The following is a 25,101-nucleotide window of genomic DNA, read 5'->3' on the forward strand; positions in this document are numbered from 1 at the left end:
GGGGGGGGGCTCTGCCCTTAATCTCCGCTCCCTTTCAGCGCCGGAGCGGTTCCCTGCCTGTCAGGCGGGGGGGGGGGGTGAGGGAAGGAGGGAGGGATCGGGCTTTAAGCCGAGGTAGATTAGATAATTCATCTCGTTCTCTCTCACCACCCCCCCTCGCTCGCCTTTCCCTCTCGGCGGAGAAAGTGGGCTCAAAGTTGGGAGACAGGCAGAAGGGACGGAGGGAGGGGAGGAGGGGGGAGAGGCCCCGCCCGCGGCAGCCAGAGGGCTCGGGGGTAACCGGGGGGCGCCCTCTGCTCCGATGGGCTCTCCTTCCTGAGCCGGGAAGGCAGCCTGCGGGATGGGCAACTGCGTGAAGTCTCCGCTGAGAAGCCTCTCGCGGAAGGTAGGTCTCCCGGTGCGGCGGGGACCCTTCCCCAGAGCCCAGCCGCCGCGCGGGGGGGGCGCACGTGGATCTCGGGCAGCGGCCAGAGGAGCCTCTTGCGCCGGGGGGTGGGGGGGGTCGCAGGCGGGAAGGCTCCGGCCACGCAGACTCGTATCCCGGGGCAGGTGGTCGCGCTCTGTGTGAGCGTTTGCAACTGGTGGGAGGGGGGAGGAGGAGGGTGTCGGTGGGTAGCGGATGCCGGTTCCGATTAGCTCAGCTGGAATTGCGGGTCTCGCGGGGCCGCCGCGAGTGGGCAGGCGGCTGCTAAGGAGGGCGTCGGGGGTCGCCCTCTCCCTTCTAAACAGGCCGGCCACGGTTTCTGCAACACCGACGGCTGAAGCCACCTGCCAGGGCCGTAAGCAGGACTTTTGCAGGGGTGTGTAGCTCCTCTAGTGCCAGGCGCAGTTGGGAATTATACTAAGGCCGCCGTGCCAGCCTTCGGGCACACAATCGCATGGCTATTTAGTCGTCCCCCCCCCCCCGAGATGTGCGTTTGTTTTCTCACAATCCGCTGCTAGTAGTTTATGTGTGTAGTAGTTTATGTGTGTGAAAAGTGATGTAAAGAGGGAAAAAGAAGGAAGGACCTGAAGGAACTCCCCTTTCCTTCGTCCCTGACGCCCCCCCCCCGTTTCTGGCGAGTTCCAGGTGAGACAGTTTGTGTGAATGTGTGTGTGTGTGTGTGTGTGTGTATAAACGTCTTCAAAAGTCGGCTGAGGGAGAATTTTCCACAGGAGATCAATATTTTTGCTCAGTGTTCCATGGAACTTTCTTGGTAGATTCATGCTCCAAACTGTTTCCAAACTGTTTGCGTGAACCAACCAGTCTTACCTTGCAGATTTATAAAAGGGGCTTGTGGCTTTCCTGAAGTTTTTGCTAGCTCGGCATTCAGTGATCCTTTAGGATGGCAGTTCCAGAATTCCCAGCCAAGGTGGCACGTGGGAACTTGTACCTTCAGCTGCTTTATGAAGCTTGATAATTGCTTCAGTTTTCCTGGCGCCTCCTTTGCAAGAAATCATTTTAGCTACAGAGGAGTTTGTTTAACCAAGAAACTCAGCAATGTAGAGGAACGCTACAATGTCTGCTGGTTTTCACCAAAGGCCCTTTTTTCTGAAAAGGGTCAAAGCTTTGAATGGAGGTAATTTCTGAAACAAGAGGGCCTGTTCAGTCTGTGTTTCAGCAGTTGAAGGGCCTTGGTTCAACTCCCCAGAGCAGGGGTAGGCAACCCTGGCTCTTTTATGACCGGTGGACTTCAACTCCCAGAATTCCTGAGCCAGCATGGGAAAACTATGACTCTTCACGACTGGTGGACTTCAACTCCCAGAATTCCTGAGCCAGCATGGGAAAACTATGACTCTTCACGACTGGTGGACTTCAACTCCCAGAATTCCTGAGCCAGCATGGCTCAGCTTGGAAACCTCTCCCTTTCCCCTCAGCACGGCTGGCTCAGGAATTCTGGGAGTTGAAGTCCACAAGTCATAAAAGGGCCAAGGTTGCCTACCCCTGCCCCAGAGTGATTAAAAAGCCAAGATGGCAGTCAGAACAACGTGACTGAACTTCTGCCCACTCAGCTTCCGTTGCTCTTTCGTAAACCAACATCTCAACTTTTTGGCTACAGGCTTGGGGGTCCCTAGTCCCTGTGGATTAAATTTTTCGCTTGGGCACTTTTCTATTTTTTTTTTTAAATCTAGGCTGTTGTGCAGGCAAACAGCTTTCCAAGTTGCTTTTTCTTGCCCTACATTGGTGAACATCAATCTATGCGACGAGCATCAAGAAAAAGAAAACAGTCCAGTCCAAAGCTAAAGATAATTGGTTAATGATGATGAGTCATCAGAGCTTTCCTAGAAATTTCTTGTTCTGATATCTTTCCGTGGAACCCGGAATTGGGCTGTCCCCTGCAAGGGGAAATGATCCCTTGTTCTTGCCTTACCTGGGGGCTCTCAAAGGTGGGCAGAGAAAGGGGCCTCCTTGGGCCTGGCGAGGAACTGGGGCTTGAACTGGGGAAGGCTGGCAAGGTATGACTTTACAAGCAAGAGTTCTAGAGGAAAGGAACAGGTTAATGCAAGTACGGACACAAACGTATGTGGTGCTAATGAGTGTGTGTGTGTGTGTGTGTGTGTGTGTGTGTGTGTGTGTGTGTGTATTGACCAATGCTCCTGGGCACCCCAACACATTCACTTATGGGGCGTTTCCCACTGTGGACAGGCTGATCAGAGCCTCACTTCTGCCCCTTTCCAGTATGTTTTTGAGGTTCTACTTTCTGAACTAGCAGAAGCTGAGAATCTGAAACCACTGGTTATTGTGTATACAGGCCCTCAGGCAGAATATTGCTCTAAGTATCTGTGCCCATGCAGCTGTGGGTGTTTGTATCTGTGTGTGAGACAGAAATGCTAAGATGATTTTGATATTGAGTTGGGTTCTCCATCGTGACCAACCAAGGGCGCCATCATAAGAGAAAGTGTCTCCGAGGGTGGATGTCAACACAGTGTGGGAAGGGACACCTCCCAGCAGTGCTTCCTAGAAGGGTGGAGGAGATAATGTTCCTACCAGTGGCCCAATGTGCCTTCAGGAGAAGGACTTAGATGAGGTCTCTATGATCCCAACAATGAGGTCTCTATGGTGGGGGATGGAGGCAGCGTGGGGTGGCTGGAGATCGTTTTGGGCGATGCTCTGGCCCATCCCCAGCTGGGCAGATGGGCCAGAGTATCAACCAGAAGGACCTCCAGCCACAGAGTCCTCATTCTTCACTCCAGGTGAATCTCAGATCAAGAGAGTTGATGGGAAGGGTTGGCTCCAGTACCCAGACAGGCACCCTTTGAAGGAGGCTGAAGTATCTGTCCTGTACTTATTCTGGTACATTGTAACCTTCATCTCTGCTGATGCAGCACCTTAACTAGGTTTATTGGCTGGGGCTGCAGCTCAATTGCAGGGCTTTCGATTTCTCTGCCCGCCTTCTGAGCCACTCAAGATAAAGTTTCAGAAAGAATTAGCTTGAGAGATTATGTTCCAAAAGAGGATAAATATAATTTAGGACTCTAAACCTCACATAAACTCTAATTGTCTCTTCCTCCGCATCCCCCCCAAGAGGACGCCCCCCCACCCAGGACGTCTGTGCAAACATACAGCCATGTGCCTCATTTTGGCACACTGATCAGGGAGCTAGGTCTCATGGGGGCCCTGTTCACGAGAGGTAAGCCCTGTTTGATGGCAGCCAGGTCTTCAAAATGCCCAACCCCTGGGCAGCATCTGTCCTACTGCAGTTTTGGAAATCTTGCTTGGCCAGAGAAGCTCCTGGTGCTTTGGCTTTACGGAGGAGACCAGCAGAGCATTGAATGGGAAAAAAAGGGAAAAAGGCACACTGATTGATGTGTGTGTTTGTGTGTGTGTTTGTTTGTGTGTGTAGTCAGTTTTGGCTCCTGGTGATTACAGTATAGTAGTTCCTACACGTTTCTTAGCAAATTTTCAGAAGTGGTTTTCATTGCCTGCTTTCTAGGGCTGAGAGAGAGCAACCGGCCCAAGGTCACCCAACTGACTTCATGCCCAGAGTGGGACTAGAACTCACCATCTCCCAGTCTCCAGACTGCTGCCTCAACCACTACACCATACTGGCTCTCTAATGTTATGAGAGCTATAACAAGATCCAGATGACCCACCTGTGAGTTCAGAGTGAATTCAACGGACCAAATGATAGGACCGTAGAACATTGAGGGTTTGAAGGGGACCCTGGCAGTCTTGCAGTTTCACCCCTGCCTTGGGCAGAAAGCCTTAAACTACTCCAGAGAAATGGCTGTCCAGCCTGTATTTGAAAGCCTCCAGTGATGAAGCCTCCATAACTCTAGGAGACTGGCTCTTCCACTGCTCCAGAGCTCTCCCAGCTAGAAAGTTCCCCTTTATTCCAAGTATGGATCTTCCTCCATCCATTGGCTCTTGTCCTATGCCTTCACCCTCTCCAGAATAAATCCACCCTCTCTTCTCTGTGATGTCCCTTCATGTCTTGAAAGATAGCTAACCTGTCACCCCTTGGACTACTTTTCTAGAGGCTAAACTCACCCAACTGTGGGTGCTCCAACACTGGAGGTTTTTAAGAAGAGATTGGACAACCGTTTGTCTGGAATGGCATAGTTTCCTGCTTGAGCAGGGGGTCGAACTGGATGACCTCCAGGGTCCCTTCCAACTCTGTTATACTGTATTCCTTTACCCATCCTCCGTAAGGTTCATTTCCCAAGCCCCTCACCATCTTTGTTGCTCGATTTCTGGTTTCTCTGCAATCTTTTTGTATTGTGACCACCAGAACTGGTGAATGTATTGTCCTCAGCGCCACGTCTACAACCCAGTGACAGATTATTTTTTGGTGGTTGGTGGTGGGGAGGCTGAGAAAACAGTAGGTGACCTCAAATGGGAGTGGATGGTGATTTCGGGGCTATGTCCCACCCTCCCTGCTTTCCCATTGGCAGAAGTGTGGACAAGACGATGCTGCTGTGGGTCCTTAGAAAAAGCTTCTCTCGAGTTGAAGTCCCCAGCTTAGAGCAGGGTTCTCCAAACATGGCAGCTTTAAGACTTGTGGGCTTCACCTCCTTGAATCCCTCGGCCAGCCATGCTCCTGGCTGCCCCTTCCCGTGACCACGTAGCTTCTATCTGCCCTCTGACCCAAGTAGCCCCTCCCTAGTATTGAGACCTTCTCGGTCCAGGCTTTCCTCCTCCTCCAAAGGATGCCCACCTTATTTCATGGGGGCGTCTTGGTTGTGATGCTGCTCCTGGCCCCTCCCCCAGTGCCAGCAGCATCTGACCAAAGCGGGTCCATTCAGGCTGCATGCCAAACTGCTAAGAAGGCAGCCACAGCAGGCAGGGTGTGAGTCCTGCCATAAACCTCTGTGGCCATTCCTCATGGTGGTGCAGGCGCTCCTTGCATCCATATTCTCAGCCCTGCCAGAAAGCATTCCGCCGAGCGGCGTGATGGGGTGGCAGTGTCTTCGCAGCAGCTCTCAAATGGGGCCGGAGGAACTTTGAGGAACAAAACGCTCTCGGCTTCTCATGAAATCAGCAATCGGATTGTGAATGTTTATTGCATCAAATGCAGAGGTCCTTTTGTGCACCGCTGCTTTTTATAGCTGCATGGGAATGTCAGGAAGGAGCGTTTCCGCCAGAACTGGGGTGGGGGGAGGCGCATGGCTATATAAGGTGAGCCACTGAGTCTCCGTTGGGCCTGGAAGCTCTCAGACAGGATTCCAGCTGGACCCCAGGGGGGGCAGTGGGAATGGGTCTCGCCCCCAGAGAGGAAGTCAGATAGGAGCTGTGGGGCATCCAGTGGGTTAAAGCCCAGGCTGCAGCTGACTCCCGTGGAGCAGGTCAAAGCTGGCTGGTGCTGCTGCTGAGTTTACTTCTGTTTCCCTCTGTGTCATGCATAAGACCGACTCACATCGGCACCTGTGGTCAGCTCTATACACAGAATGCAAGGCTCCCTTGTTGCAAAGGAAACCACAGGAATTCTCAGAGGGACAGGACTCCCGTTTCTCCTTTGCACAAGCCGCTCGCCTTGAAATAAAACCTCCACAGCAGAAATTTGAGGGTTTCTGAATGGTTGGTCAATCTATGCAAGGCTTTCTGTGCATACACGGAGTGCAGCCCTAATGAAAGAACTCAGTAGGTGGGTCGGAGAGCAGATTCAGGGAGGGCTTTTGTGGAAGTGGGGAGGGAGCAGACCCAAAAACAGTGTACAGATTTTGGCTTGGTGCAGAAGTCTGTCCCCACAGGGGTTCAGTCTGCAAAAACAAGGCAAGGACTGACCTCTATCATGACACCCTGTCTTTCCCCCAGCAGGGAGGACAGCCTGGGGCCCTTGAAGGCTTTTCTGATGAGAATCAAATGGGCAGTCTCCCCCTGTTTGCAGAGAGGGGGCAGGCTCTTGAGCAGAGGTAGGCAACCTTGGCTCTTTTATGACTCGTGGACTTCAACTCCCAGAATTCCTGAGCCAGCCTGGCTCGGCTTGGAAACTTCTCCCTTTCCCCTCAGCATGGCAGGCTCAGGAATTCTGGGAGTTGAAGTCCACGAGTGATAAAAGAGCCAAGGTTGCCTACCCCTGCTCAAGAGCAAGGGTTGCCAACCTGTGGGCCGCAGGCCAGGCTGGCCACTGCACACGTTCACACCCACTCACGCTAGCCCCGCTGCTATGCAAATGGGGCATCGCACATGCTGCGCGGCAAAAACAAAGCACCGTGTGGCAAAAACGGCACCGCACGGTGAAAACGGGACGCCACGAGCCAAAAATGGGGCACCGCTGTTGAGTGTCACGCGGCTGCTAGCACCAGCCCATTTGCGTCGCACATGCTTGCAGCCCCATTTGTGTGTGCACACACGCGTGTGCATGCTTCCCCATCTCTTTCCCTCCGGGCCACCAACCAAGAAAGATTGGAGACCTCTGCTTTAGAGCAGTGTTTCTCAACTGTGACCGCTTTAAGATGTGTGGACTTCAACTCACAGAATGCCCCAGCCAGCCATGCTGCTGGGGGAATTCTGGGAGTTGAAGTCCACACATCTTAAAGCAGCTATGGTTGAAAAACACTGCTCTAAAGGAAGCCCTAATAAAGAGGCAAGCAACTATGGCTGCCTCCTTCCTCAAAAACCTCACGGGAGATTTTAGCCAATGCTGTCTGAGGCAGAGAAGGAGGACTGTTACCTGGAACCATCCCTGAACACTGACAGCAAGCCTTGCCCTAAAGGTGAGCATCTGCTAGAGGGACCGCAGCTTCACCTTCTCTGAAGGATCTTTTATTCACATTTTTAGATTTTTTTTATCCCTCCTTTATTATTTTTGCTACTGTCTTGGTCTTAAAAATAGCAGTTTACACTCTTGGGAAGGGGATCCCCCTCATGTCAGCCATGCCACGTGAACCAGACAGGAGATGAGATAAATCTACTTTATTGTAAGATTGAATTAAAAGAATCTTACAGGTACAACCTTCCTGCCACCCCTTTTAAATCCTTGATCAATTAAGGCAGGTCCTTCCTAGGTTTCCTCCCTCTGGCCATTGAGCAGCTGGGGGCTTCTCCCTCTCTTCTCTGATTGTTTCTTAGGCAGCATCTCTTCCCCTCGTCCCCCAAGGTCATCCACGCAATCCATTACCCCTCCACATCTGGCTTGCTGGGAGGCTGCTGGGCCCCAGACATCTGGAGATGTGAACACTCTTATTTATATCCCACCTCAGTCGTTATTGGGGTTGAGACAAGCTGGTTTGTGGAGTCCTGTCCTTGCGGATAGCAAGCAGTTGCCAGTTGCCTTCTTGCTTGGGACCAAAGTGGATCTAGCAGCCCTTCTTCCACGCTGCGTCTGTTGTCTGTTGGAAGGACTGTGTGGGCTTTTGATGCCATCACAAAAGTAAAGTCCAGGCAGTGGAGGGGGCTGCTTGACTTGCAATACGAATAGCACTTAGACTTATATACCGCTTCATAGTGCTTTACAGCACTGGCTAAGTGGTTTACAGAGTCATCTAAGCGGTTTACACGGTCACATAAACTTGCACCTCCTCTTCGAAGTGAACTTGTGTTTTGTCTGCTCACAGTGAGGCCAAACTGCAGGGGGACGGGAAAGATTGTGGAATGACAGCTATCGTGTTTCCCTGAAAATAAGACCCGGTCTTATATTATTTTTGCCTCCAAAAGTGGCATTAGGTCTGATTTTCGAGGGATGTCTTATATTTTTTGTGACACCTCCTGGGGCCGTGCTCTCCTGCCCCATTGTGGCAGCGAGGTGGGATGGAGTGGGTGGGGTCCTAACTAGGGCTTATTTTGGGGGTAAGGCTTATATTAGGCCCACCCCCAAAAACCAGTGTAGGTCTTATTTTCGGGAAAACATGATAGTTATGAAATTTCTAGGAGGTAGAACGTTCTGTGCCTGAAAGTCGTCGCTGAAGGCAGAGCTTGTCTCCTAGAATCTCACAGCCGGTCCTCTGAAACCAACTTTAGCTGAGAATGAGATTGTGGGGTGGGTGTGGGGGGGTCCCCCAGAGGCAGGGGTGATTCTCAGGGTGCCCACACGAGCCGCAGAGAGGCGCAGAGAGGTAACTTCCTCTGTTGTGTTGTTTGCTTGCTGTTGGACTGGCCAAGAAGATCCACCAGGAGGAGAAGGCCTGCTATAAGGCGGTCCAGCTGAGTGAGGAGGGGCTGTCGGCCGGCGAGTGCCAGGGCTCCCTCATGGTGCTGGCCCAGAACTGCGCAGTGATGCACAACCTGTTGGGGCCAGCCTGCATCTTCCTGAGGAAGGGATTCGCGGAGAACAGGCAGCCGGTATGTAAGGTACAGCATCCTCTTGGCACAGGGTGCCCCCAGAGGGCACAGAATCACCTCTGCCCAGGGCTGGAAGGGGCTGCTCCAAGACCCCAGAGACCTCTCCTCCTCCCCTGCCTGGCCCTTGCCGTGCTCGGGAGATTCCCATGCCCTGAACACCCACTTAGTTGCAGGAATACAACACGGAGACCTGAACTGCAGCGGGGGGGGGGATGAAAAGCGATGCTCCGCTGACCTCATGTGGGAGGAGGGGCCACGGGGGGCTGATGGAATGGCAGAGGAGAGAAACAGCTGACACTTGAGCCGTCTCCTATGTGTGCCTCCCCCCCCCCCGCCAAGAGGGAACATTGCAAGCCCACAGTTGCATCAGGATCATCCTTCCCCAGAGCTCTCCTCAGGGCGCCCTAAAAGATATTTAAACACACATCCCCCTTGTGCTCCTCTCAACTGCTCTGCCAGGACATCTTGCTCTGTTCAGCTTCAGCTCTCTGGGTGATTATTCCTGTTGTTGCCTTATTGCTCTCAGCATCCTTGAGGGATCCTTGCCCCAAACCAGCCTTTCCCCAAACCAGTAACTGATCTCCCACAGGGATTGCCCATAAGCAAGGAGCTGCCTTCTCTCCTTCGCAGCCTCCCGCTCACCCCCACCCCCACCCCCAGCCTGGCAAAAGAAAGTGAGGACATCTGGAAAGAAGGTGGGAGGACTGGGAGGGGGCATCTGAAAGGGATTGTCCGTCTAGTCCACCCCAGGCTCTGTGCAGAAGCATGGTAGGTGGAGTAGCAGCCCTTCATTTGGGGGCAGTGCCATGGCTTTGCCAGACAAGGAGATTGGGATGGGGGAGGGGGGGTGGCTGGGAAGGACCGACTGCCTGGCAGCCAGCAGCATCCTATGGAACAAGATATTCCCCCTGCCCCTTAAGCAGCGCATTTCCACCTGGGCTTGCTTTCATTCATGGCAGCCACAGAGTTTTCTTCTGCTCCAGACAAGCTTCCTTCCATCCCCATCCTCCACCTCTGAACCGCAAGGCCCATCTTGGATGCTTCACAGCTTGGTTGACCCCCTCCTCCTTCATTCCCCCTCCAGTATCCCTTAATGTTGGGCACCAGACACAGGTACCTCCGGGCTAAGGGTGGGCCATTCTTGCTGCCCTAAACAGCAGGAGGAGGGAGGCTGCAGCTGAAACAGGGCGGAAGAAAGACAGAACATACAAGAACAGGGCTGGGAGGGGCCCTGAAGGTCTTCTAGTCCAAGCCCCTCCCTGAGATCCTAGAGCAGTGGTGGCGAACCTATGGCACGGGTGCCAGAGGCGGCACTCAGAGCTCTCTCTGTGGGCACCCGCGCCATGCCCTGGAGGTGGCAACTGTCCCTCTGCAACCAGCCGCCTGCTAATTCGCCGAGGTCCCACGTGGCTGAATGCATCCCGGCACGGCTGGTTTCCCTCCCACACCCATCCCATCCCTCCTGGCCTCGCATGCTCTCCTTTTCCCGGGCACGATCCACTGCATCGCCTCCTCAGCTGTCGGCCGACCATCCATCTCAGAGGGTGCTTCCTTGAACTGCTGGCAATGGGCTGCGGAGCCCCAGAGTGCGCCTGTCGAGGGGCCGGCAGGCTGTGGCTACTGACGGACACCGTCAGCACCCATGCACTTGCTGGCCTGTGTGTGCGGGGGCCGATGGTGTCAGGCAGCAGTTGCCACAGCCCTTGCCTTGCCCCATCACAATGATACCCCTGCCCTGCCTCGCCCCGCCCTGCAGGATGAGTCTCCTGCCAGAGACCTGGAGCTCCCTCAACCCTGCCCACCCCCACAGGTGTCCCTCCCCATGAGCAACATTGAGGTGACCACACCCACCTTGGCCACACCCACCCAATCTGCCATGACCACCACAGCCACGCCCACCCAGTGGGCCACGCCCACCTGGCACCCAGCGATAAATAAGTGGGTTTTGGGTTGCAGTTTGGGCACTTGGTCTCTAAAAGGAACGCCTAGAGCATTCCAAATTTTCTTTGGGCTTGGGATGGTTACCCATGATCATAGAAAGAAGAGTAATGGAAGAGAATAACAGCGGTCCTCCAGTCCAACCCCCCCCCAAAGAAAGGGGCCCTCCCTCCCTCCCTCCCCACCCCCTCTCCCACCACCGCCATCCTCTGTCCTTGGCAGGGATGCTTTCTCTTCAGGTCCAGCTGAATTACACGGCCGAGCCACAGAAGGATTTTGCTGAAAGCGCTCTTGGCCGGATTGTCTGCTGGGCCTGATGACTTCCCCGTGGCCCTCGTGCCTTCTCTTCGCTTCTCATGTCAGTGCACTCGGTGTATGCTCTGAGGAAGAGCCAGGAACTTTAACTTTTAACTTTTCCCCTGCAGGACAGAGAGCTGCGTCCAGAAGAACTTGACGGTGAGATGTTTTCCTCTTTTCTACTGTTTAGAGCGGAGATCTCCACATCTGGCCACTTTAAGACGTGTGGATCAACTCCCAGAATCCCCCGGCCACCAGTCTTAAAGTGGCCAAGTGTGGAGACCCCTGGATTCAGAGGACTGCGAAAGGGGAGCCATTCGTGTTGGAGTCTCCAGTTCTCATTTTTCCAGTCTTTAGTTCTTTCCCGCTTCTCCAGCAACTGGCAACTTAAAAAACAAACGAACACGAACATTCATACGCATTTATGCATCTTCTCTGTCTCTCTCTTTTCATCTGTCTACCAGTCTATCTTTGCAAGCGGTTATTCTGTGTTTCCCACCCACGAATGTACACAGATTAGATTATACTTTGTGTGAAAACTTGCATTCTTACGTACATTCTGAGAAGTGTGAAAACTGGAGAAATAGCTCTGGGTGGCAGATTGATTTGGACGCGGGAATTTGAATCGGCAGCAGGGAAGCGTCTGCCCGGGGTGCCAGAATGGGGATCGTGGACTGGGGGAGAGGTTCTTAGTTTAAACCAGCGCTCCCCCTCAACCTTTCCGGCTTGCTGATCTGGTGGGGGCGGGGGGGAGAGAATGGTTCTGTACGAGTGGCAGGCGCGCACACAAACATGAGTGCCCACCGCTCTCACAAGTGGACCTTTGCACATGTGTCTGCCTGCCGCGTGCACGGCCCGGTTCCAAACTGGCTGCAGCCTGGTAGTGGCCCACGGCCCGGGGGTTGGGGGACCCCTGGTTTAAACCACGATCCTCTGAGATGCTTGGAGTGGAATCATACGTGGCTTTACCCCGGAGGTGCTTTTCCCAAAAGGCAACTGGACTTCCTTGGTTTTTTTCTTTGAAAAATGACAGACCCTCATTGTGCTAAGAACCAGACGACTGCAAAGAATATAAATCCTTCCATCCTCCACCGGCCAGTTAGAAATGAAGAAATGGATGAGAAGCAAAAAACAAAAAACCAGGAAGGCCTGTTGCCTTTTGGAAAAGCATCTTTGGGACCACCATGACCTGGATGATGGAGAATCTGTACAGACATTCATGCCTGTAGCCCTTTGGGGGCCGCTGGGAATGGCTGAAAAGACATCTGAGGAATAGGGGGAGTTTGTCACTCAGCCCCTCCTCCTCTGCTCCCCAAAAGGCGCCTACAGCCAAATCGCGAGCTTTTTTACCCTGCTGGGGAGGACGATACGTGGTGGGCATCTTGCTCTGAGGCTGAGAGTCCTGGGACTGCTTGGGGGAGAAAGCACCAATTCCCCACCTTCCTACCCGCTTCTTTTCAGGACCCCCGTTCACCTTGCAGAGTCCATTGGAAGGTTTTGCACTTGCTCTGCATGACGTTCCTGGGCTGCTGCCGAGCACCAAATTCGTCCTTTTGGGGAATTGCTCCCCCTTGGAAGATCCGGGGGAGGGTCTTGGCTTCACTGCAAGCTGATGTGAGATCTCAGAGATGGCTGGAAGGGGGTCCGCAGGAACACGCAGGTTGCCGTGCTGGCTTCCCAGGCACTCTGAGCTTCATCCAGCAATGGGAGGCAAAGGGCCCCTCCCAGGCCCTAGAGGAGAGACCCTAGAGGAGAGACCCAGGGCCAGGCTTTGCAGGAGGCGAGGGCAAAAGGCGAGGGCAAAAGACCTGTCCCCCCTCCCTCACCTGGATTTGCCCCCACAGAGCTGCGAGAAGCCTTCAAAGAGTTTGACCGAGACCGAGACGGCTACATCAACTGCCGAGACCTGGGCAACTGCATGCGGACCATGGGTTATATGCCCACCGAGATGGAGCTGATCGAGCTGTCGCAGCAGATCAACATGAACTGTGAGTGGCAGCCACCCACCCGCCTGCTGCCGGTGTGTGTGTGTGCTGGACCTCCCCTGGCCACTGCCTCTCCTGATGCTGTTCTTTCTCTGGCCCAGTCCTCCTGCTCCCCCGTTGCCTGTTTCCTTGCCCAAGTAGAGCCCCAGCCTTGCACCAGGCATGATCCCTGCATGGCCACAGGTGAGATCTGCACACCTGAATGCTCAGCCATCACATGGAGGAGGGTCGGCCTGCTACTCCACAAGAGGCCACGTTTCCTTTCCGAGGGTCTGCCGTCCTCCATCCCACTCTATGGCTGCCTCAAAGGGTCCCTCGTTGTGCACCTTCACAGATCTTTCCTCGGCCAGCTCAGCTGTTCCTGCAAGGATAGGAAGAGACTCTGGCTTGGTTCACACTGTACACTCAACCTAAAACCGAGTTAACAGAATATCGTTCCAAAACTCGCATGCAGGCTTAAAGAGCTGAACGGGTTTGCGTGAGGCACATTAAAACAGTTCAATTCCTGCAGTACACAGAAGCCCCAAAGTACCTAGTTCCTGTTTAGTTATAATCACAGACTGTGAATTTTAGATGGCATCACTCAAAGCATCATTTTGAAGTCATGGGAAGGGATCGTTTGCATTTTACCGCACTGGTAGATCTGCCACAAGTTCTGTGTTCAATTTCTGGGACCATATTATTATTATTATATACATAAAAATATAAGGTCACAGCTGCTGGTTCTTCAGCTGGCGTTGGCCTTCACACACTATAGTTCTCAAGAACCTGGGATGCTGTAATGGTGTAGTATCTGTTGTTATTATTACTTTATCCTACATTTTAAGGAGAGTGTAGTGCAACAGAAAGAGCAACAGCAAGCTTATTCCTTTTGATAAAATCTGTTGTCTGTTTTTCCTAAGTTAGGAAAAAATGTTACCAGACTCCTCTTGATCTTTTTATTGAAACCACGGACCCCTGTTTCTCAAACTGGAAGGTGTGGACTTCAACGCCTGGAATTCCCCACTCAGCATTCTGGGAGTTGAAGTCCCCAGGTCTTAAAGCATGCTGAATGGGGAATTCTGGGAACTGAAGTCCACACATCTTCAGCGCTGAGAAACACTGCTTTAGAGTAGAGAAAGCAGAAAAATGGGTTTAAGACCTTGAAGAGCTGACCTGGAGAGGGGCTGGCTCCCCTCACCCGGGGGGGCTTCTCCTTGGCCCACACCCTGAGGGGGGCCAGACTGAGGAGCCCCTTGCAGTCTAAGGGGATGAAGGCGGGGAAGGGCTCTGTTCAGTGGCTTGCGCATCCTCCCGCTCGCTCAAAGCAAGGCAAGCAGAAGGATTGTCCCGCAAGCACAGTTCCCACCGCAAGGCCAGATGGAGATGTGACTCCCGCATGCATAATCGCCTTCTCGCTTTGCTGCATCCCTTCCCTCCAGGGTTCCCGCTGCTGGAGACCGGCCTTGCTGGCGGAACAGAAACCAGCATCTGTTGGTTTAAATCAGTTCCAGCTGGCCTGGCAAGACCGTTCGGTTCTGGTCTTGCCCTTTCCTCCGGGAAGGGCCGCAGCAATTATTTTGCGGTGAATTAGCAGCAGCCAGGCAGCTAGAGAGTTGGAGGCTGACTTAATCAGGGGACCTGCTGTTGCCTTGAACCACCGGATGCCTCATTCAAGACGAAGCATCATTTTGTTTTGGGAAATAAGCAACTCTTTGGAAGTAATGAAAAAGAAGAAAATGACACCCTTGTGTGTGTGTCCAGTCAGGCTGCCATCTTGAAATATAAGGGGGAAAAAAGAATCCTGTGCCAAGAGCTGCAGCAGTGGCTGTGCTTGCCTGCATGTCTCTGTGTGTGTATGTGTGCGTGCGTGCACATGTATGCATGTATAAACCTGAATATCAACGCTGAGCCCATCTACTCCTGCCGCAGTCAATCGCCTTTGCCACTTACGCCCTCTCGGTCACCAAGCCCTGCGCTCTGCCCTGTTAGCAGATGATTTTATACCAAGCATAGGAGTAAAGGAGTGGAAGGGAACTTGGAGGTCTTCTAGTCCAACCCCTGCTCAGGGCAGCACTCTTCATACCATCTTGGACAAAGAGTTGTCCAATCTTTTCTTGAGCACCTTCACGATCAGCTATTTAAAAAAAAGGCAACCAGTGCTGTAGACAGACTTTAACTCAAGTGTTTCTCAACTTTGGACTTCAGCTTCCAGAATTCATGGGAGACTGGGAAATTCTGGGAGTTAAAGTTCACACATCTTAAAGTGGCCAAGGCTGAGAAACATTGTTCTGCCTGTTTGTCAAGTATTTATGAGGTTATTTCCAGTCTCACTGGAGAAAAATGTTTTCCACACTTTGTTAAGGGAGGCCACGCCAGGCTCCCTCGTGTCTGTAACAGCCGTAAATGTGTTGTATATCCCCATCCTGGGAATATTTTGAGTCAGGAGTCAGCCTGAATCCAGAGCTGCTTGCTTTTATTCCATGCCAAGCGGTAAACATACATCAGCCTCGATTTATCCCACTGAACTGGTGTGTCGAGAATGTTGGTTGCATAAAAGTGTGCAGTGTCAGACAGAAAAAAGGATGACAAGTCTATTTAAATTAGGAAATTCAGACTGAAAATATAATCATGAGAAGTAGCAGATCCTTGCAATTTCAGGTCTACAGCTCATGAGTTTATTTTAGGTGCACATTTGTGCTGTGACATCCTGATGTGAACTCATAATAAGCCTTTACACACTTTATTACAGTAGGAAGTTTGCATTTGAAAATACTTATTTTTCTTCTATACCTGCAGACTCCATTGCCTCCTCCAGCAGTTGCAAAACAGTGGAGGAGGGGAAGGTGGTGGGTGGCATCCCTGGCTGGCATGGGGGTCTTCTCCTTTTGAGATGTCAATTGTTTCTGTGCCCTTTTAGGCACAGGCCCAGCTGCATGGAGCCCCCCAGCGCATGCTGCCTTCTCAACCAGGTGTGGGGGCCCCCTGGGCTCATTCCCTGGCGTCCAGACGGTGTGATCGGAGTCTGGGCTCGGATGGGGGTGCTGGCTATAACCGCCATCTGCACATTCTCCCTCCTTGTGTCCTCAGTGGGCGGCCATGTAGACTTTGACGACTTTGTGGAACTGATGGGGCCCAAGCTGCTGGCAGAGACGGCCGACATGATTGGGGTGAAGGAGCTGCGGGATGCCTTCAGGGAGGTGAGAAACCAGTTGCGCTGTCACCCGTTCCACCCGTTGTTGTTTTTTGCCTTCCTCCCAGAGGGAGGCTTGTGTGGTTCTGCCTTCTCCTTGGGGGGCTCAAAAGTCTCTTTCCCGATTCTCTTGGTGGTTTATTCCCCCCTTAGTTGATGGTTGGACATGATGTTGCTGCTGCTGTTCTCCTTTCCATCGCTGCTTCCTCCCTAGTTGGAGTAGGTGTGCTTCAGACTGAATCTCCAAAAGTGCTTTGTGGCACGTGGAATATGCAAGTCACACCTGTCTGCAGCTCTTGAGAACAGGGGGCTGATAGAAATTGCTGGAGACAGGTGTCAGGTTCACTTTCCCGCACACGCCAAAACACTTTCTGGAGGCCACACCTGAAGAGCTACACAGTCCTCCTTAGCAACCTGCCAAAGTTGTGGCTCTGAAAATAAGGAGAATTCCTTCCTAATCTTTCCACCGGGAATGGCTTCATCTTGACTCTTCTTGTGAATTGCAAGTGCAATTCACACTCGCATTTAATTGCATTCAACGCTGCTATTTGCCAACGGCTTTCAAGGGAAACTCTCAACGCGTTGAGATGTAAAACCAAAGTGTTGCCACGCAATGGGCTAGGTTGGGTCAAGGTGCAGCTTTGAGAGGTCCACGGAAAGCCTTTGGAAAGCCACCAACTCTGTGGTTCCTCCTGGTGTGCTTTGTGCAGTTTGACACCAACGGGGATGGAGAAATCAGCACCAATGAACTGCGAGAAGCTATGAAGAAGCTCCTCGGGCAGCAGGTGGGACACCGAGACATTGAGGACATCATTCGGGATGTTGATCTGAACGGAGATGGGCGAGTGGACTTTGAAGGTGAGCAGAGGGATGGCCTGTCATTGGCCACAGGGAGGGAAGCAGCCACGGAGCTGGCTGGGAGACGTGGCTGCTTGGGGAAGGGTCTCTTCCCTGTATCTTGTTTACTGCAGCATGTAGAGACTCTTAAAGGTAAAGGTTCCCCCGCCCATGCGTGCTAGTCGTTTCTGACTCTAGGGTGCTTATCTCCGCTTCAAAGCCGAAGAGCCATCGCTTGTCCGAGGACGTCTCCGTGGTCGTGTGGCCGGCATGACTAGACGCCAAAGGTGCACGGAACGCTGTTACCTTCCCACCGGAGTGGTCCCTATTTTTCTACTTGCATTTTTTACGTGCTTTCGAACTGCTAGGTTGGCAGAAGCTGGGACGAGTAACAGGCGCTCGCTCTGCTACGCGGCACTCGGGATTTGACCCACCACACTGCCGACCTTCTGATCGACAAGCTCAGCGTCCTAACCCACTGAGCCACCGCGTCCCTTTAGAGACTCTTAAGAGGCACTTAATAAAGGCTCAGCATGAGTCTACGGACCTCACAATTCCTCTCATGACTAACCTCAGCCAGCTGTTGTGAAAATGGCAGGGATGATCTGCACACACACACACACACACACACACACACACACACACCTCTGAAGGAGAGCAGAAAGGGTCAGCTCCCACCCCTCACCTCCGACTTTAGTAGGTTACAAAAAGGAAACTGCCCTGGCTGTAAGAGGTTTTTGCACCTATTGCAGCCAAGAGTTTGGGAGACTCAGGGCCAGGTGCTGGGGGGGGGCAGATTCTTCTCACCCCCAACTCAAATGGGTCTCCAGACACAAACCTGGATGTTCTACCATTTCTGGTTTGGGGCAGCAGAGCAAAAATAAAATAGACTTTCCTGGCCAATGTGGGGGGGGAATCAGAAGGGCTGCTAAAAACCCCTGTGGAAATGCTCTCAAGATGCCTTCTGACCTGCTAATGCAATGACTTGCAGCATTTCCAGCCCACCCTGAAATAACTCCTAGAATCCTTAAACATGAACATAATATAATTCTTAAATTTAAGATGGACTTTTTATTTAGAAAGCAAAAAAAGGCAGATTTCCCATCCCCCAGCACCATCTCCAATTATACAGAATACAGAATGTCAGAGTTGAGACTTTTAGTCTACCCCCACTGCTCAAGCAAGAGACCCTAGACCAAGCACGGTTGGCTCAGGAATTCTGGGAGTTGAAGTCCATGAGTCATAAAAGAGCCAAGGTTGCCTACCCCTGCCCTAGACCATTTCAGGCAGGTGGCTGTCCAATGTCTTCTTAAAAGCCTCCAGTATTGGAGCAGCCCCACCTTCTGGAAGCAAGCCCTTCCACTGGTTAATTGTTCTCAGTGTTAGGAAATTGGGGCTGAGAAATTGAAGAAATTCTGAACTGAACATGGGGAAGTTATGAAAGAGCTATTAAAGGGAGAAGGAAGGAAGGAAGGAAGGAAGGAAGGAAGGAAGGAAGGAAGGAAGGAAGGAAGGAAGGGGGAGGGAGGGAAAGGAAGGGGAGGGCAGAGGAGGGAAGGGGAAGGCTGTTTAGGATGGACACAAGGAAGCAGGAGAAGCTCAAGTTAGTACAAGAAAAAACAACCAGATAGCTGAACAGGCTTCCAAGATTATGTTATTTATGTTGTGACTCAGGGCCAGCCTGTGGGTCCGACAGCCGGGTCCGATGTATCGGAGGACTCAGATGTGGGGGAGGAGGGAAACGAACCGGCTGATGATGATTTGGAGACTTTGCAGAGTCCTCAGCCGGGAACCTCTTCTCAGCTGTGTGAGCCCGAGAGTGCGGAGGATGATGACCCACAGCTGGCCCTGTTCAAGGACGCCCGACGCAGGAGGCAGACGAGCAGGGACAAACAAAGGAAGGCTATGGGACTCCTCGGGAGGAGGCACAGGGAGACCACGCCCTGAGCTCTCTATAAAAGAAGTGTTTGGGGAGGGGCTAGTTGCTGAAGCAACTTTTTCGTTTGAGAAGTCAAGCTCTTGTATTTTTGTAACAGTGTAATTAAAACTTGGCAGAAGCCTTTTGATCTTGGACGCTTTCCAGACTCTTCCTTTGATTAGGGGTGCGAGAAGAGGGCTGGTTCAGAACAGTTTGCTTCAGCCACCCACCCCTTAATACTACGATGGAGCAGCTTCTTGCCGAGAATGTCCAGCTCAACCAGCAACTCACCTTGCTGGCCACTCAGGTGGCACAACTGCAGGCTCAGGTACATGCTGCCCCCCCACCCAGGAGGAAATGTCAGATAGCTATGCCGGATAAATTCGCTGGTAATCCAGAACTGTTTCCTGCCTTCCTGGGACAATGCCAGCTTTATATCAGCGTGAGAGCAGCTGATTTCCCCACTGACCGAGATAAGGTGGGATTCGTGTTGAGCCTTCTGTCGGGAGATGCAGCTCGTTGGGGCACGCCTCTGTTGGCACAGCCTAGCCCTTTGTTGGATAACTTTGGGGGGTTTTGTGACCATATGCGCCTCATGTACGAGGACCCGATTAAGGCACAGACGGCCACCCGACGCCTGAAAGCTTTGAGGCAGGGTCAGCGCCCTCTACAGGCCTATATCAGCGATTTCCGGCTGCTTAGCCAGGATTCCGCCTGGAATGAGGCTGCGCTCGTGGATGCCTTTCAGGATGGCTTGTCAGAGGAGATGTTGGATGAGCTGGCCCGCGTGGACATTCCCTCAGACCTGAATGGGCTGATCCATCTTTGTCTGCGGATCGATGCCCGGCTGCAGCAGCGTAAGAGTCGCCGTGCCACCCCACAGACCCCTGCCGCCCCTGTTGTGCGTGAGCCCCCAGTCCAGAGGGAGGAGCCAATGGAGCTGGGTGCCGCCAGGTCCCGTCTATCGGTGACGGAAATGGACAGACGACGATCGGAGGGGTTGTGTTTTTACTGTGGGGACCCTGGACATTTGGCTGCTTCTTGCCCGAAGAAGCGTCAGCGGGCGTCAGTGACCAAGCCTGCCCCGAGAAAGTCCCCTGCTTTGTTATCGGGAAACGGCCCGAGCCCGATCTAGACGGTGTGAAAGATCGGGCGACCCACAACATCCACACCGAGCGACGCCGTTCCGACGGTGCCTGTGAACCTCCACGGCATTTGATTTTGGAGGCACGTCTGATCCTCCCTGGCAAGTCAGAGGGGATTCCAGTCCATGCCTTAATTGACTCTGGGGCTACCACTAACTTTATGGATTCGGCCTTTGTGGCCAAATGGGCTGTTCCCCAGTGTCCAGTGGATCCGCCCATGCTTGTGGAGACCATCGATGGTCGAGTGCTCCTGTCCGGGCCTATCACGGCCGCCACGCAACCCGTGTGTATGGCCATCAGTACCCATGTGGAGGCCATTCAGTTCTACGTCACTTCGGATCTGCACTTCCCCGTGGTCTTGGGACTGGCGTGGCTCCGGGCGCATGATCCACAGATCTATTGGTCTCAGAACTTGGTCACCTTCCCAAGTTTGCAGTGCGTGGACCACACCCGCCATATCTGTGCCGGCCAGGTGGAGGGTTCCTCAGGGGTTTCCTTGCCTCCCGAACTGTCCGACTTTGCTGACGTGTTCAGCGAGTCAGAGGCGGACCAATTACCCCCGCACAGGCCCTACGACTGCTCCATTGACCTAGTCCCTGATGCGCCTCTCCCAGTGGGGCGTTTGTACTCCATGTCGGAGCCCGAGTTGGCTGCATTGCGGGACTTCCTGACGAAGAACTTGGCTCGTGGTTTCATCCGGCCCTCGTCCTCGCCAGTGTCTGCGCCCGTGCTCTTCGTCAAAAAGAAGTCGGGCGAGTTACGGCTTTGCTGTGACTACCGGAAACTCAACGCTATCACGGTGCGTAACCGCTACCCGCTGCCCCTCATCCCCGAGCTCTTGGACCGACTCCGGGAGGCTAAGATCTTCACGAAACTGGACCTGCGTGGAGCTTACAACCTCGTCAGGGTTCGGCCGGGTGATGAGTGGAAGACGGCGTTTGGTACTCGCTATGGACATTTCGAGTACACGGTGATGCCGTTTGGCCTGACCAACGCCCCCGCTGTGTTTCAGCATTTTATGAATGACGTCTTTCGGGATCTGTTGGACCAGTTTGTTGTGATTTACCTGGACGACATCCTGATTTACTCCCCGTCGCGTGAAGCGCATCATCAGCATCTCCGTCAGGTCCTGCAGCGCCTCCGGAATCATCGGCTGTTTGCCAAGTTGGAGAAGTGCCAGTTCTACCAGGTGACCATTGATTTCTTGGGTCACCGCATTTCTCCTGAGGGCATCGCCATGGAACCGAGTAAAGTTGAGTCGTTGCAGAGTTGGCAACCCCCGCGTCGCGTGAAGGATATTCAGCGACTTCTTGGATTTGCCAACTACTATCGGACATTCATCCCTGGCTTTGCTGCCTTGACAGCCCCCCTCACCCGGCTCCTGCAGAAGAAGACTCGGTTCCAGTGGAACGCCCCCGAACAACAGGCGTTCCAAGCTCTGAAGGACGCCTTCATGAAGGAGCCCATCTTGAAGCATCCTGACCCGCAACGGCCGTTTGTCGTGGAGGCGGACGCCTCCGACATTGCCATTGGGGCCGTGTTACTTCAGGCAGCGACGCCCAACGGTACCCTTTTCCCTTGCGCGTATCACTCACGGAAATTGAATCCCTCGGAGCGCAACTATACCATCTGGGAGAAGGAGCTGCTGGCCATCAAGGCGGCGTTCGAGGCTTGGAGGCATCATCTGGAGGGGGCGCGGCATCAAATCGAGGTCCGGACGGACCACAAGAATCTGGAAAGCCTGCAGACCGCTCGGAATTTGAACCAACGCCAGATCCGGTGGTCCCTCTTCTTTGCGAGGTTTGACTTCCGGGTGCGGTACATACCAAGCGGGCACAACCAGAGAGCGGATGCTCTGTCCAGGAAGCCCGAGTACACCCGAGTGGAAGACAAGCTTCCGCCCAGGACCGTGATCCCCGTCGAGTCTTTTGCTGCGGTGCGGGAGCCGGTGGATATACGGGCTTGGATCCGGGAGGCGCAGCAGCAGGAGGCGTGGGTGGCTCAGCGGAAGGAAGAGGTGGGGCCAGATTCGCCTTGGTCGGTCACGGATGGACTCCTGTATTATCGTGACCGGCTCTATGTTCCAGGAGGGCCACTCAGGGGACTCGTCCTCAGCCAATGTCATGATAACCCGGCTGCGGGGCATTTTGGCCTGTTCAAGACTCTGAACCTGGTCTCCCGTACATTCTGGTGGCCCCGAGTCCGACACGATGTCCAGTCTTATGTCACCTCCTGCGTCCCATGCAGGCAGGCCAAGTCAGCGACAGGGGCCCCGCCTGGTTTACTGCAGCCTTTGCCAACGCCCAAGAGACCCTGGGGGGCTGTGTCCATGGACTTTCTGACGGATCTACCCCCATCCTCCGGCTTCACGACAGTGTTTGTGGTGGTGGACATGTTGACCAAGATGGCGCACTTCATCCCCTGTCGCGGCTTACCGTCAGCTCGCGCCACTAGTCGCATGTTCATCCAACAGGTGTTCCGGCTGCACGGCCTTCCCGATAGAGTCGTCTCCGATAGGGGGGCCCAGTTTACAGCCCGCTTCTGGCAGGAGTTGATGCGGGCGTTGGACATTAAGGTTTGCCTCTCGTCCGCGCATCATCCTCAGACCGACGGGGGTACCGAGAAGGTCATCGGCATTTTGGAGCAGTATCTGCGCTGCTACGTTAACCTGCAGCAGGACAATTGGGTGGACTATTTGGCCATAGCCGAGTTTGCCTTTAACAACTCGCAGCACACCTCCACGCAGATGACACCGTTCTTGGCCAATGTGGGTTATCACCCTCGGTTTTTCCCCCTTTCTCCCGTGGACTCACCGGAGCCGGCAGCGAACGAATTCATGGCGGAGTTACAGGCGATCCATCGGTTGGTGCGACGGCAGCTGGAGAAGGCCAAGGCCGACTACAAGAGGTTCGCCGATCGGTCGAGAAGGGATACGCCTCCATTATCGGTGGGGGATCGGGTCTGGCTGTCCACCAGGAACCTACCATCCACTCGGCCGGCGAGGAAGCTGGACCACCGTTACCTTGGACCGTTCCCAGTCGAGGCCGTCATCAACCCGGTCGCCTATCGTTTAACTCTGCCACGTTCCCTGCGCGTGCACCCCGTCTTCCATCGGTCCTTGTTGGTCCCCGAACAACCGGCTTGTCCACTTCGCCAAGCGGAACCTACCCCATCAGGACCTCGTGATGGCGACAGCACCCCCGAGTACGAGGTCGCCAGCATCAGGGATTCCCGCTGGCTGAAAGGTCGCTTCCAGTACCTGATCGAGTGGAAAGGGTACGGGCCGGAGGACTTCACATGGGAAGACGCGACCGCCGTTCATGCCCCTGCGTTGGTGACTGCTTTTCACGAACAGTTCCCATCCCGACCGCATCCGGATCGGCAGACCCGGGGGAAGGGCCCTGCGGTGCGGGATAGTGTTGTGACTCAGGGCCAGCCTGTGGGTCCGACAGCCGGGTCCGATGTATCGGAGGACTCAGATGTGGGGGAGGAGGGAAACGAACCGGCTGATGATGATTTGGAGACTTTGCAGAGTCCTCAGCCGGGAACCTCTTCTCAGCTGTGTGAGCCCGAGAGTGCGGAGGATGATGACCCACAGCTGGCCCTGTTCAAGGACGCCCGACGCAGGAGGCAGACGAGCAGGGACAAACAAAGGAAGGCTATGGGACTCCTCGGGAGGAGGCACAGGGAGACCACGCCCTGAGCTCTCTATAAAAGAAGTGTTTGGGGAGGGGCTAGTTGCTGAAGCAACTTTTTCGTTTGAGAAGTCAAGCTCTTGTATTTTTGTAACAGTGTAATTAAAACTTGGCAGAAGCCTTTTGATCTTGGACGCTTTCCAGACTCTTCCTTTGATTAGGGGTGCGAGAAGAGGGCTGGTTCAGAACAATTTAATCCCATATCCCACAATAGTACAGAAGCATCCATTTATTGGTATAATCTCTTTTTAAAATTATTTTGCAGTTATGCTGGGTAGCTAGAATCAAATCAATGCAATAAATGCATGAATTCCTAGGATTTCCCCTCTCCCCGCCCCCCGGTCAGTTTCTTGACCTGGCCTGTCTGACATCCATCTTGAAGGCCTGCCCAGGTTTCTGTCTGTCCCTTCTTACACTAAGCCAAGTCAATGTCAACTATTTTGAGTTCCTTTTCTCTGCTTCCTTCTATCTCTGAGCACATAACTGCTATTCCAGGTCTTCCTTGGATGTCTTTGTCATGCCTTCCTCTAAATTCCTTTACAGAAACACTCTGTTTCTGGAAAACTGTGTAAATCTGAAACGGCAATGAGATTTAAATCAGTGTTTTTCAAAGTTGGCCATGTTAAAACTTCAAAGCTGGCTGGGAAACTCTTGGAGTTGGACTCCACACATCTTAACGTTGACAGCTATGAAAAACCCGGGTCTAGAAGGAGCCTGGGTCAGTGGGAGAAGGCCCTGTGCATCACTGTCTCACTGCCTACATCCCTTTTCTACAGAGTTCGTCAGGATGATGTCTCGCTGAAGACGCCTCTCGAGCTGAGCAGTGACCCAGCCCCAGAGGGTAGAAAAGGGCCCGTGCGGCACGCCATGCCCTGAGCTCCTATGCAATGCCGGCTGCCCCACCAACGGTGTGCTGCGGTGACCTGCCTCATATTCCACCTGGCCTGATGCTCCTTCCCTCTCCACACTGTGAACGACTCGGGGTCTCCTGCATCCGAAGCACTGCCAGGGGGAGGCAACCTCGAGGGGGGGGCACAGCGGTGCCCATGCCCGAAGCAGCCACGGAGGGCTGGACGTCATAGAGGTCTCTTTTTCCAACGCCTTGCCTGCTTTTGTTCTTCCAGCCAACCCTACAAAGCAATGAGAAAGAGGGGGAGCCTGGATGCTTGGGGCACCCGGGACCAGTGCCTGACATAGACTGTCGTCTGCACTTCTGTTCCTTGGCCAAGGCGCCTTGTGCGAATGGCTCCTCCCGTCTCCTCTGTGTTGCCTTGATTTTTGCCTCTGGAAATTTTTCTTCTGTCTCCCTACGCTCATGTTAAGGGGTGCCGATACATGTTTGTGCAGAAAAACAAAAAAATAATATTGAGCAAATACTCTCCATGCAGCTGGCTCTTATTTGCCAGGGGATGA

General features: G+C 53.5%; 1 protein-coding gene across 2 annotated transcripts; it reads left to right on the plus strand.

Annotated features, from left to right (window-relative positions):
* Positions 1-237: 237 nt before the first annotated feature.
* On the plus strand, positions 238-24,490 carry CABP1 (calcium binding protein 1; the record flags this gene model as incomplete). Of its 2 annotated transcripts, XM_083373318.1 has the most annotated exons (7): positions 238-385; positions 8,525-8,701; positions 11,065-11,095; positions 12,781-12,924; positions 15,991-16,100; positions 16,804-16,951; positions 24,465-24,490. In XM_083373318.1, exons 1-7 carry the CDS (start codon positions 341-343, stop codon positions 24,488-24,490), a joined length of 681 nt encoding a protein of 226 aa, XP_083229444.1. In that variant the 5' UTR covers positions 238-340. The 2 variants fall into 2 exon arrangements, with proteins under 2 accessions (XP_083229444.1, XP_083229445.1); XM_083373319.1 differs by lacking the exon at positions 8,525-8,701.
* Between the last annotated feature and the right edge of the window lie 611 nt (positions 24,491-25,101).

This window comes from Vipera ursinii (genome assembly GCF_947247035.1).
Source record: "Vipera ursinii genome assembly, chromosome: 14".
Classification (NCBI taxonomy): Eukaryota; Metazoa; Chordata; class Lepidosauria; order Squamata; family Viperidae; genus Vipera; species Vipera ursinii.